The 14005-nt window shown below is 44.6% G+C and overlaps 2 protein-coding genes across 3 annotated transcripts in view; both read right to left on the bottom strand.

The window, feature by feature from the left end:
- The window catches only part of LOC119383145 (NPC intracellular cholesterol transporter 1), a 67294-nt gene extending 56401 nt beyond the window's left edge, over positions 1-10893 (bottom strand). For both annotated transcript variants that reach the window (XR_007415086.1, XM_049412428.1), the window contains exons 1-3: positions 10632-10893; positions 1209-1371; positions 181-344 (exon numbers count right to left, since the gene is read on the bottom strand). Coding sequence is in view for 1 of the 2 variants with exons in the window: in XM_049412428.1 (XP_049268385.1) it covers positions 181-344; positions 1209-1371; positions 10632-10679 (375 nt within the window). In the remaining variant the exon portion in view is untranslated. The remainder of the gene's footprint in view (positions 1-180; positions 345-1208; positions 1372-10631) is intronic.
- A 507-nt stretch (positions 10894-11400) lies between these two features.
- On the bottom strand, positions 11401-13962 carry LOC119383147 (elongation factor 1-alpha). Its single transcript, XM_037651161.2, has 5 exons — positions 13867-13962; positions 13173-13341; positions 12840-13019; positions 11919-12759; positions 11401-11857 (listed from the first exon to the last, which is right to left on the bottom strand). The coding sequence occupies exons 2-5, from the start codon at positions 13314-13316 to the stop codon at positions 11634-11636; spliced, it is 1389 nt and encodes a 462-aa protein (XP_037507089.1). The 5' UTR covers positions 13317-13341; positions 13867-13962; the 3' UTR covers positions 11401-11633.
- Between the last annotated feature and the right edge of the window lie 43 nt (positions 13963-14005).

Here is a 14005-nt window from a genome sequence, read left to right as displayed (position 1 = left end):
AATAAGGACTTGAACACTAGCTGCTTGTTTTCCTCAACCCACTTTAGCACTTTGCAAAACTGGCACAAGGGGCAATTAAGTACAAGTGCAAAAGAATATCAAGAACACAGTTCCAAAAAGTTTCGTTTTCGGATGGTATTAGTGCATAAGGTTAGGAGGTGAACACACAAACCATCGTACCTCAAGAAAATCATCTTGGCGAGGCGAACACGTCACCATGCAGAATACACGTGCCAGGTTGAAGAAACAAGACGGGCAATTCGCGACAATTGAACGCATGACTTCAAGGTTTGTGCCAAGGGCAGTAACCTGGTCATTGTCGCAACAGAATTCTTTCCCTTGACCTGCAAACAGAACACGGATGCTCTCAGTTGTTATTATACACAGCAGAAAAGCCGGAAGACTGTCAGAGATGTTCTTATTACGAGCTCGTTTATTTCAAGAAAACTTACTGCTCCAACTTTCTCAATGCCCCCCCATTATGCACCGTTTCCACAATTACATGAAAACTAACTAAATCTTCATACAACAATAACAATGACAGCATAACAACGTCGACATATGCCACAGTGTAGCGAAAGAGAGCTATATCTTTAACATCTCTCGCACATCTCTCAACATCTCAATATCTCTCAACATCTTTAACATCTCTCAATATCTTTAACATCTCTCAATATATTTAACATCTCAATATCTTTAACATCTCTTGCAGTAAACAAATGCTTCAAATGCAGACAAAATGCACAAGTATGAAAATAGGAAGCACAATACTCACTGCTACCTACCAGTAGCAGTGAGCATTGTAACTAAGACACCACGGCGGGTCAGTAAATACATCAAGTTGAGCCTACAAAAAAGGCATATAATGTATAAAGTATAAATATAAGGCCCTCTGTGGCTCAGACTGTCAACACTTCTACCCAACGGCCCTGGCAGATCAATAGACTTTATCAGTACACTTAGGTCAAGAGAAGTCTTTGCTGCTAACTGCGTGTGGCCATAGAGCTGGATGGGATGATGAAATTCACAACAACAATATGGAATCAGTTTGCGCAAGACAGCTAGGGCAAATCGTACATCAATGGGAAAGGCCTGCGTCCTGCAATGGACATAAAACAGGCTAATGATGATGATGATAACTGTGTGATAGTGTCGTCACAGCAGCGACACTGCATGCATTGGGTTGTTTGAAGCAGCAGCAGACTCACCCGATACCAAATCCGGACAGATTCCCTTGAGAATTTCCATGGACTTGTCACTGACAGCTTTGGGAGGGCCGTTGTCAACGCAGGGCATGGGCTTATCCGTCTCTGGGTCTATTCCACAGGCGCCCCTCATGACACATTGTGATGCGGCAGCATCAACCAACGTCTGCAGGAGAAGTAGGAAAAAAAAAAAGCATTCTGCGATGAACTCATTCAGTGCAACATTCCCGATACTATTTCCGGAAATTAGGGTTTTTAGATTTAGATCGAATGTTGCTATAGCAGCGCCTCTCATATTTTTTTTAGTTTTCGTGAGAATTTTTCTTCCTACGAATGCTGAAAATCGGAGGTCTACTATATCAAAAGCATGGTCTCCTAAAAACACCTCACTGCTGGGTTTTCAAACCAACACTGCTTGACTGTGCCAGCTGCTTTCTTGGAAACTGAGTGCTTGAGTTAGTTAGGAAAATGGAAAATAACAAAACAGCAATGCTATGTGAAACTAGACATAACTTTTTAAAAAGCCTTGCCCTGTAAACACCCAAACTGTAGCTTGCAAGGCCAGGAGTCTTTTTAGGTTTCAATCATACATCAAATCAAGTCCCTGCTTTATCGATTCAACTCCAAGATGCAATACTGAAAGGTAGTTTATATGAAGGAAAAATGCTGTCACCATGGCAACGAGGTCAGACTTTCTAACGTAAAGGCCCTTCAGGAGACACTAAATATGACTTTAGCCTCAATTTACGCCGCAAGCACCTAATTCTGGTAATACGTTCCTCATGAAAGAGAAAGTCTGCAAATGGTTAATTACACTTAACAATGTGAGATTTGACTTTGGACCTCTGATAGCTATATTCACACACTCATGCCAAAAAAAATGCACCGAAAGCCTCAGCAGCCACCAACTAATAAGCCTACAAAGACATCAAAAAGGCATCCATGATTAAGTTGTACTAAGGAGCTATATCTTCAGAATGCTGAATGGCAGTTTCTTTATTACCGCCTCTGTGCAACATTTATGCTGGTCAGGCCTGCTGCTCTTACTATAATAAGCCAGAGGAAAATAAAAAAAGCTGATAGCAAATTTTCCCTGAAGCGTCCACCACAGCGTTTCATGACACGGTGGATTACGACACTGTCTCTTTCAGCTTAGTTAAATGTTTACACATCAAGGTTACATTGCATTATCACTGAACCAAAGACTTAACTTTCGAAGTCTGGGTAACTTTTGTCTGACGTGCAACAGCCCTACTTGGAAAATACTATTTAGCCTCAGATGTCTTCTTTCTTGCCAGTAAGAGCCCAATTTGCATAGCATAGCAGACTGCGCACTATCCCTTGTTCTAAACTTTTTAGTGTTGCAACCTGTTAAAATCATTGTTGATGATTGTGGTATTTGCTAATCTCTACTACTTGATGCTTCAGCACCACATAAATTAAAAAGGGAATTTGAAAGAACTACCCTAACACAAAGGGTATAGTTCTTTCACAACAAATACAAAGGTTTTTCTTTTTGTCCCCTTAATGGGAGCCTTGTAAAGTAAAAGAAAAACTGGGAAGGGAGGGTGTAATGAAAGTAAAATAGACTAGCAGCTGTGGCAGCTAAGACGTTTGTTTATCAAGCATAACTTGCAGTCATGTCTTAACTAGACGTTAACAGAGGCAAAAAGGTCCATGCATTTTAAAAGGGCCCATAAACAACCGAGAGGTTAAAATTTAGTTGTGGGGATGTAGTTGTGACGAGTCTACAACGAACACACAGCTGCAAGAATTTCGCGAAATGGGCCGTAATAGTGGAGTTACACGGATTTGATGATCAGACGTGGCCCTCACACATTTCGCTCTTTTCTTCTCTACGCTCAGTTTGTTGGCTCCTCTCATCCTCTCCATGCGAGGAGGAAGAGCAAAGAGAGCACATGTACCTGCTAGCATACGAACAGGTTCTTGAGATGCCACCAACAGTGTCTTCTATTGGTGCCGTCACGGTCAGCACTGACTATACCAGAAAGACCAGGAGAGGAGCACGAGATGTGTAAAATGTTAAAAAGTCAGCCCAGGCCTAGCAACATGTGCAAGCCCTTTAATTACACTCTCCAATTCCACCATGCTGACACAACGCCTGATCAAATGCTCAACGAAAGGAACTGGTCGATTCCACGAAAGATCAAAAAAGTGTGTATATTCGATGTTTCCGATTTTCCTGATAATTTTGTATGTTGTGCACATATGACTGCACAGCACGAAATCGCAGTTCGTTTTCAAATAAAAATTTTTTTCATAACAGGAAAATTCGACAAGTGTCGCCGGTTGACGACGACCATTTTACGAAGAGTGCGTTTTCGTAAATTCGCAATCATGCTGGCAGCTACTGAAGCTATATATTACAAATATCTTTCTTTTTGGTGGAAATAGAAGTAAAGAGGAAATAGCTCTTATGATTTCATGGAATTCTGAGCAAATTATGTATTTTTAAAAATTCACGAAAAACGCTGCGTTTTTGAAAATCAGTCAAATTTGGAACGCTATGGCTACTTCTGTGAATATCTTAGCTTGTTCATATTTGCAGCATGAATAGGTTTCTATGTGAATAGTGAACCTCTGCATTTGTATTTCTCTAATAATTTTCAAAGTAGTAAATTTTCATGCTCGAAACACCAAAAAGAGAAAAGTGCTCCTCGATTCAAAAATCTATAATAAAAAAAAACCAATCTCAATTTTGTTCAAAGTCCCCCAAATGTTCTCAAAGGACTGCAGAATGATATTATGAAAAAACATGGTGCATCATTTTGATTAGGACAAAAGCAGAAAATGTCAAACATTGTGTTTCCAGAGCGTGGTGGCTACTGCGTGAAGGACATCTCTAGTACCAAGAAAATACAGTAACACGTCTTTTTTCTTCTCTGAGCTTCGCTAAACAACAGTAATGATCTATTGTCGGAAAGTGGGAACTGTTTTGTAAAGAAAAAAAGATCGTTCCAATTAAATGCATTTGCGACACCACTTATATTCCTCGTCGACGGGTAGCACGGACATTTTCATTCCTCTGGATAATTTTTTTTTTAAGTAAGTGCGCTTACCTATATAAAAGCAACGAAGCTAAACGCGAAATTTGTGTAGCTGAGTCGATCATGCATTGTAAGAATGTGAGAAATCGCAAATAGCGACAGTGGTGAACGGCGAGTACCGCAGTGCAACTTAAGCACAGCAGCCACACATTGTTTGCCAGGCTTTGTCGCTCTGCACGAGAAAATGCTGGGGTGTCGATTGCGTTGGTTACACGATACATTTTTCACCGCTCGTCGCTCTCCCACCCGGTCTCTGGATCCGCACCGTGCGGATCGTGTGGCGGATCGAGTGGCCCGCGCTACACGCCTTCGTGTAAACGGAGTAGCATGCGTTAGGCGGACAGGTGCAAAGGGCGGCGCGATAGACGCCCGCCTGAGCAGACGACAGCAACGAGCACGGCTGTGCCAGTCAGCCAAACACCACCTGAGATAGAAGTTAAGCATCCAAATTGTGCTTCACCTTGATGCGATCACTGTCCTACGCTCTGAAGGTGGCTACGGGTAGGCGTTATAGCCGTGACCGAGATTTTGTACGGACTCTCTCATGGTGCACAAAAAGAAAATTCCGCTGGAGCGGAATTTTCGTTATGTAGAAGATATCGTATCGAGTCTCTTTTGCGGAGGGTCATGAAGTAGGATGCGCGCTCAATTCAAGAGGGAGACCAGATCTGCCAGCACTGCTTCAAGACATACAAGGAGATGCAAAACAAAGCAGATGCAATGCAAACAAAACGTGTTTTGTCCGTGGCAAAAACTGCTGCCACCAATCTTCACGTAATCGATTCTTTTTAAAGTCTGCATTTATCACATAAGGTTTGACAACGTACACATTTGGGCCAACAAAAACCACACCTCTTGGCGACCGCTCTCCAGAAATTCATTTTTATTCATCAAGAGACATTGGCTTTTATACGAATCTCTCAATTCTGGCACAGCACGTCATCATAAGAGACGCATGGAGGGAATGCGTTCTTTAGCATGCAAGATATGAATTATACTCAACTGAAATAGATGAAAGAAAAGGAGGCTACAACTGAAAGTGCCTACTGTGGACTGAGGGATGTCTAACACTGGCGTGAAGTCGCAAACCACGCAAATGCATTTAATTGGAACGATCTTTTTTTCTTTACAAAACAGTTCCCACTTTCCGACAATAGATCATTACTGTTGTTTAGCGAAGCTCAGAGAAGAAAAAAGACGTGTCACTGTATTTTCTTGTTACTAGAGATGTCCTTCCCGCAGTAGCCACAACGCTCTGGAAACACAATGTTTGACATTTTCTGCTTTTGTCCTAATCAAAATGATGCAACATGTTTTTTCATAATATCATTCTGCAGTCCTTTGAGAACATTTTGGGGGACTTTGAACAAAATTGAGATTGGGTTTTTTTTATTATAGATTTTTGAATCGAGGAGCACTTTTCTCTTTTTGGTGTTTCGAGCATGAAAATTTACTACTTTGAAAATTATTAGAGAAATACAAATGCAGAGGTTCACTATTCACATAGAAACCTATTCATGCTGCAAATATGAACAAGCTAAGATATTCACAGAAGTAGCCATAGCGTTCCAAATTTGACTGATTTTCAAAAACGCAGCGTTTTTCGTGAATTTTTAAAAATACATAATTTGCTCAGAATTCCATGAAATGATAAGAGCTATTTCCTCTTTACTTCTACTTCCGCCAAAAAGAAAGATATTTGTAATATATAGCTTAAGGAGCTGCCAGCATGATTGCGAATTTACGAAAACGCACTCTTCGTAAAATGGTCGTCGTCAACCGGCGACACTTGTCGAATTTTCCTGTGATGAAAAATTTTTTTATTTGAAAACGAACTGCGATTTCTTGCTGTGCAGTCATATGTGCACAACATACAAAATTATCAGGAAAATCGGAAACATCGAATATACACACTTTTTTGATCTTTCGTGGAATCGACCAACTGCTTTTTTATCCTTTCAAGTGGCGCAGGTCATTCTCTGCTGCTTATCTCAGCTAATCGTTGCTCTTGTCTTAGACCTTGGTCCAATGACTTGTTTGCTCACACACAAACTTGACACTGTAGAATAGACGCCCACAGGCCACTTTCCCCAGGAAAATCTTATCTTGCAATCTTCTTTTAGTGCTTCGGCAATCGAACACATTCCTGAAGACAGTGGAAGCTGGCAACATAGCCTTTCTTAAAGTTACAGCAAGTGTCCAATAGGTGAATATGAAGAAGCTTTAAGCTCGTACTTCCACTTAGCTTAGCAACCAGCTATAATTAAATGAAGTGCCCAGTTTCCAAGCATACCAAGGCATCGAAACCACATACAAAGCAAGAACTTGGAAATTCACATTCACAGGAATAGAAATTCAGGCTAATGAAGTGCTGAAACTACACAAAATATTCTAACAGCTTATGAAGTCAAAATCAATAGAGTTTTACTCAAAGCTTTATCAGGCTGCAAATAAGCTGACAGGACAAGGCTAATAAAGCATGTATAATCAGATCACTCATAACAAAGCTGATGAGTATGCCAATAGGCTGCTTTGCAATATGGTACCATGAGCTTTATATGTTGCTATAAAACTAACTGGTAGTTATTAAGTAGATCTGTTGTAATGAGCCACGATGTTGTACAGAATCATATCTTTTATTCAAATTCAATAACTTTTGGTACACAAGTGTTAACAGAATAAGCCACTTGCCACACAGCCATATTTCAAGGCAAGCTTCATGTAACGCCACAAATACATTACACGCACATCAAACTTCTTCAAGATACTCAGTGTCAACATTGAAAAGGAGTATCTGCAGTTACCAACAATGGTGCTCAATAGATTGACAGTCATTTTCCAGCACTAGTGTTTCCATTAAACTGCTTTACCTCATCAATGTAAGACTTGTAGTCACAGTACACAGAGAGATTCAAAGAACCCACAAAGCCATTTATTCTTCCATTTCCCCAAGCCTAACACTCCATCTGCAGCAAGAGCTACGGTTCGTGTCAGCCACGTAGGAATGAGCTGGCGGTAACTGTTCTCTGCATTAGTCAGCTGCATCACTCAAAATATGACTGCCTGCAGGATCGGTTCCGGTGAACATGTGTATATCATCTGCAAAATACCAACAGCGAATATAGCTTGGAAGTTATTTTAAATGAATTTTGAAGTTTGCGTGAGCGATCGACATCCTCGTGCTACTGACAACCTCAAAGGTGACCCTTGGGGACCTCCTACTTCCCTCACGTGACCACGCTGCAACAAGTTATGATGACATCATAGCCGCCATGCTTTTTTTTCTGCGTTCGCTCCAGCAGCTGCTCGCAAACCGCGCCGAAGTGCGTCACAGTTCTGTGTGCTGATGTGATCGAGTGCTGCACACGCTAGGTGGTGATAGTTGCACCCGGAGGCTTGTCGTTTTTGAAACCGAAATTGACACTGGTCGGTAATGAGGAGCCTGTAATTAATCATCTGTCGAGCGCTGCAGCAAACGATGTGCCGTGTTATGATTAACAGGCCCCCAGCAACACATTGCAGCAAAAAAAAACACGAGGCCAAAATTTTTGTGTCGATACCTCTTTACCTTCATATGGAGGGCCTCCGGCTCCCCTAGATGTCAGTTCCTTAGGACTCAAATAAAGTTCTTGCCACGTCATGCAAAACAATGTGCACTACCAAAGTCCTTCAATAATCTGGTACCACCAAACCTTTAGCAATCCCTTTGTCCAGCCAAACAAGACAAGGACTCACACGAATGTGGACTCTTGAAGAGACTAACACAATGCACGTTAAGTCCTTAGAAAGGAACATAAAGTATTTGCAACAACTGCCAAACGTGGGAGGCCACAGCTTGGAGCTTGTAGAAGATGCACAAATCCGTAACTCTCATCCAGAAGGCCACCAGCCATGACTAGAATATTCTGCCTCTGCTACTGTTGATTGCGGATCCCAGCAGCAGTTCCTGCACTGACCCACAGTCACCCAATATGATGGCCCGATGGAACAGTGTCAAGTGAACAAATATGTAAGGATCTATCAAGAAGGACACTATACTGTCCTGTACAGTCTAGGACACTGTATCACAAGGAACTGTCCTGTGCCGTTACTACAGCTCCTCCCAGACCAGACCATCAGCTCTGTGGAAGATGGGGCAGTGTAGGAACTTGGTGTTTTGTGTAGGAAGAGCCCAGTGTCATCTGGCACCATGGAACAGGACAGTGCACGTTCAACTCCATCACACTAGGGTTTTGGGGTTGCAGCTTTACCACAGGCTTCAGGCTGCAGGCTCATTCACAATGGCAATTCAGAGTTTTCGTGCAGTCAAGTTGGCCACAAGCAGTCGAAGAGAGACTGTATTGGGTCTGTCAGTTTTTCAGTTGGGCAGCTTGTGCACAAACCAGATGTGCAGGAACAGGAAGTGCGCTTGTTTTACAAAACAATGGCAGCACAAGCAGACATGGACAGCATTAACTGCGAGGCATATTGATATGGCAACAGGCCGCTTGCCCTTGCCAGTGTGAACCTGAGTCACCTCGAGACAATCTTTGGTCGCCAGTCACGAATGCTCACACAACATCTGTAAATTGCCAGCATGAATGAGCCCCGAGGTATCCATTGTTTGCCCACTACTGATAGCTTCCGTCCTGCCAGTGTCAAATTGAAGGATCGGCCACAGCTGAGGATAATAAATGGGCCCTTATCCTGGGCATGTATAGCGTAACATTCCAATTTACTTTGCATTCTTTCTTATCATGCATCCCATCACGTGGCCAGTACCAGAGATAATAGCAGCACTTGGGTTTAATTGACAAAGGGTTGAGAAAAAAATGAGGAAAATCATAAGGTTAATATACCTATGCCCTCAACGCACGTGGTCAATGCAACCCATGCTCTCTCCTGTCGTGAAGTGAGTTTGCAAGACAGCATCAAGATCAAGTGAGAAGGCCTGCTTTCTAATTTCAGCACCTTGTTCAGTCCTTTAAACCAAGTCACATAAGTGCTCCTACATGCAAAGGTAAGGAAACCCCAAGTATTGCAACAACCCATTCACCTGAACTAGAATAAGTATTTCTAAAGGTTTGTTACTTAGGAAGAGGTCACGATTAAAGCCTAGATTTCATGTATGGTTAATTGTGCAAAGTGTTGGAGCAGCTGTTTTTGTGCAAGTGTTTCAAATACAAGGCTGGAAAAGGCACAGAAAAATCTAAAGAAGTTCCAATACAGTAAACATGAATACGTGGTTGTACTCCTGTAGAACTTTTAACATGGTTAATTTCTTTTAACCTTATTCTGATGTTGAAGATGTCGCAGGGCTTACATTTTGGCTGTAATGTATTGCCTTAATTGTGTAAAACTTACAAAAGGTGTAAAAATAAAGAGAGGGGGGTCGGGTGCATTAGCAGTTGAAAAAAATCATCCCCACACTAATTAACTATTACTCTAACAGGGCCTGATCAATTATCTAATAGTGCTTGTCCACCGGCTAAAGGAATCAATTGCCGCAGCTGTTGCGAAACAATCAGGAGCACTATTGTTTATGATGCATTTCAACAACAGCAGAGGAGCTATGGCAACACGTCATGTTGAACAAGCTTCGCAGTAGAGACCTTGCCGACAACAGCTGCTCAAAACTCACCCTGACAAACAATACAGGTCATACTGCGGAGAATAAATTACTCATACAAGCAGCATGTGACATACACCGAGGTGGACTAGCATCGATTAGCCCCAAGAAATTGACTTTCCGCTTACAGATGCTTGAAGCGCTCAGGTATACCGACGACGCCGTCCGACGGCGTGATTATTTGATTGCATCCATTGTTCAATGAAAGCCGTACCTGATAGCGCGCGCCAAGCCACAATTGAATACTACGCACGCTGAAAAAAAAAAAAAAAAAAGAAAGAAACGACGCTAGACGTGATGTATCCTAAGTTTGCATGAATAACCTACAGGCCCAAACGGCACGATACCCTCCGAACGAGCGCCGTGTTTCTCTTTTTAACGTTCAAGAAATAAAATATAGAGGCGCGCAGTTATAAATAAAAGTTGTCTACTACGACAAGCTCCACGTTGAAGTTTCAGCAAAAGTATCGCGTGGGTATGAATAGCGACGCAATGAACAAGCTCGAAAATACGGGGACGAAGAAATACGAGTAGCCGTCAATACAGAGCGTTTGCAATTTTTGAAGAAAAAAGGCACCCCGCGACGGAGCGAATACACACGCCCCCAAGAAATTAGTCTCTCACGACCACGTAAGATCTAATGAACTTGTATTACAATGAAGATGTGATCTAACAATGTGAAGGCACAGCAGTCTTTGTGTCGCTGTTTCAGCGGTTGCGAGAATGAATGGAAATGCGAAACGGACTTACGCGGCAGGTAAACACTGCCAGGGCGCAGTAGGCGACGAGCAGACGCATTTTCCCGGTGCGCGCCAGCACAGCTGCGACACTCGATGAACTCCCTGTGAGCAGTCAGCACCCGCTGGACCACCTATGTCCAGTGAGGTGCTACACAACGACCATCGCGCTACTTGTGAAAACGTTATCGGAAAAGTTGATCACGCAGCTACTTTTGATAACACTGAACGCCCATTCCAACTCCCTTTCCTTCGTCAAACTGCAACCACGCTGCAACGCCGTTGACGCCGTCTGAATAGCTCTCGCGCCGCTCCTCACGGGTTCACAGAACACGTGATAAGTTGCGTCACGGTATCACATGACTCACACCTAGCGACTGCTTTGCCGACACGCGGCGACTGAACAAACCACGATGAACGTGTGTAGGGGCGCGCGTGTAGCGCCACTACGCTAGACCACGGATACGTAAATCGGTTTCACGCATTACCACAATTATCCCCTCTGGGAAGCATGCCTACAGATAATATATCCACTCGTAGTAACGTATTGTACTGCATGCAGAGGCCTACCCACTCAATCGGTACAAAGGAGGCATTCGAACTGCACACTTTACTTTTGTGCTTTTTATCAGTACCTAGGTCAGTTTTCACTATACGTATTTAAAGCCTTTTTCGATATTACCGATACCCACTTCGTATGTTCATGTGCAGCCTTCACATATCCAGCTATTACGTGAATGGCATTTGCATGCACTATGTGTTGCTGCAGACAAGAAATGACATTGTAGGGTGGTACAGCTTGGCTTTATTTGCGTCACTTTAAAATAGAAACACCCATGACAACATCTCAACAGGGGCACACATGTTTTTTCCTCCTGAACTCTTTGCGGTGACATTGACACAGCAACCAAACATTGAGAAACAGGGTAACCAAAAATTGAGCCAGGAGCTTTTTCCCAGCTGGGGGCCAGCATGCGTGCTGCTGCTCTTCAGAGGCCCTGCCAAGCAGCCATAGTTATTTCTTCTTCTGGGCCTTCTCAGCGGCCTTGGTGACCTTTCCACCGGACGCCTCCTTGGGTTTGACAGACTTGATAACGCCGACGGCAACCGTTTGCCTCATGTCACGGACAGCGAAGCGACCCAGGGGAGGGAAGTCGGTGAAGGTCTCCACGCACATGGGCTTGGAAGGAACCAGGTCGATGATGGCAGCATCGCCGGACTTGATGAACTTGGGGTTGTCTGCAAAGAAGAAAACCCAAGTCAGAACTCTCATGAGCACACAACAAACACCACAACATACCTTCCAGCTTCTTGCCAGAACGACGGTCGCACTTTTCCTTGATCTCCCTGAACTTGCAAGCAATGTGGGCTGTGTGGCAGTCCAACACAGGCGTGTAGCCGTTTGCGATCTGGCCGGGATGGTTCAGCACAATAACCTGGGCAGTGAACTCCTCCGTGGACTTTGGTGGGGTATCCTTCGAGTCTCCACACACATATCCTCGGCGCAGCTCCTTCACTGAGACGTTCTTGACGTTGAAGCCGACGTTGTCGCCGGGCACGGCCTCTGCGAGGGCCTCGTGGTGCATCTCCACGGACTTGACCTCAGTGGTCAGGTTGGCAGGGGCAAAGGTGACGACCATGCCGGGCTTGAGGACACCCGTCTCCACACGGCCGACAGGCACTGTGCCAATGCCACCAATCTTGTAGACATCCTGCAGGGGAAGTCGGAGGGGCTTGTCCGTGGGCCGGGTTGGGGGCTCCATGGCGTCCAGGGCCTGCAGAAGGGTCTTGCCTTCGGACTTGCCAGACTTGCGCTCGATAGACCATCCCTTGTACCAGGGCATGTTCGTGCTTGGCTCGAGCATGTTGTCGCCGTTCCAGCCGGAGATGGGCACGAAGGGAACAGTGGCGGGGTTGTAGCCGATCTTCTTAATGTAAGCGGACACTTCCTTCTGGATCTCCTCGAAACGGGACTGAGAGAACGGGGGCTCGGTGGTGTCCATCTTGTTCACGCCGACGATCATCTGCTTCACGCCGAGGGTGTAGGCCAGAAGAGCGTGCTCTCGGGTCTGGCCGTTCTTGGAGATACCGGCTTCGAACTCGCCGGTACCGGCAGCCACAATCAGCACAGCACAGTCGGCCTGCATGGAAACACAGGCATATTAGTCAAAAACTAAGTTCTGGGACCCCACAAGCCACAAAATTTGACAAGTTCGCGTACCTGCGACGTTCCAGTGATCATGTTCTTGATGAAATCACGATGTCCGGGAGCATCAATGACAGTTACGTAGTACTTGGGGGTCTCGAACTTCCAGAGGGTGATATCGATGGTGATACCACGCTCACGCTCGGCCTTCAGCTTGTCCAACACCCAGGCGTACTTGAAGGAACCCTTGCCCATCTACGCATACAGAAAAAAGAGGCACCGGCGAAGGTGTTAACGACCCGGGTCGACCACGCCGGCCGGCGTGCCGGGCAATATGGCGAACACGCGACGCCCGCACTCAAACGCAAGGGTTAGAAAACGCGGAAAAGAACTCCGCAAGCCACTGACCTCCTGGGCTTCCTTCTCGAACTTCTCAATGGTACGCTTGTCGATGCCACCGCATTTGTAGATCAAGTGTCCGGTAGTCGTGGACTTTCCGGAATCGACGTGGCCGATGACGACGATGTTAATGTGAGTCTTTTCCTTTCCCATGGTCGCGGTTTTTGCGTGTCCCTGTCTGCAAACAAAAACGCAACAGCCGCCGCAGCGGCGAACACAACTGTTAGCGGAGAGTCGGCGAAATCGACCGTCTAAGCGATCTACCAACCCACGCCCCGCAACACAGCCGGCGCCAGACAAAAGCACGTCGGAATGGCGTGCGGCCAAAATGGCGACCGAAGATTCATTACCACGAGGCGTCAAATACTAATGAATGACTAGTATTGCGCCTCACATGAAAGACAGACGATAAAATCGAATGCGCTCAAAAAAAGGGTCAGGCATCTGATGACACCCAGCACGGAGAAAAACGAATGAACCGGCACGAATGCGAAGTGCCTATCGGAGCGCCATGATTGACCGCTTCACCGGCTACCCCCACCAACTTCACAGTCTTTTAAACGCTAGAAAACACATCGCGTAGGTCAAAATATTGCTCAATGAAGTAAGAGAAACTATTAGGCTACAAAATCCTCACAGAATTTCTCGCGGATGACACTTCCGAACACCAAAATCGAGCGGATGAAAGGCAGCCCCAACTTACCAACACAACCGACGGAGAGCTAAGAGGAGATGACGATGGGTCACGTGCTATATATCGACTTGCATATGACGTCATTAAAATACTATTAAATATTTTTATTTGCTTTTAATTTGCACGTTTTTAAATTTTTAAAATTACA

This window comes from Rhipicephalus sanguineus, chromosome 2 (assembly GCF_013339695.2).
Source record: "Rhipicephalus sanguineus isolate Rsan-2018 chromosome 2, BIME_Rsan_1.4, whole genome shotgun sequence".
In the NCBI taxonomy this organism is placed as follows: domain Eukaryota; kingdom Metazoa; phylum Arthropoda; class Arachnida; order Ixodida; family Ixodidae; genus Rhipicephalus; species Rhipicephalus sanguineus.
This window is presented reverse-complemented; position numbering and strand designations above follow the sequence as displayed.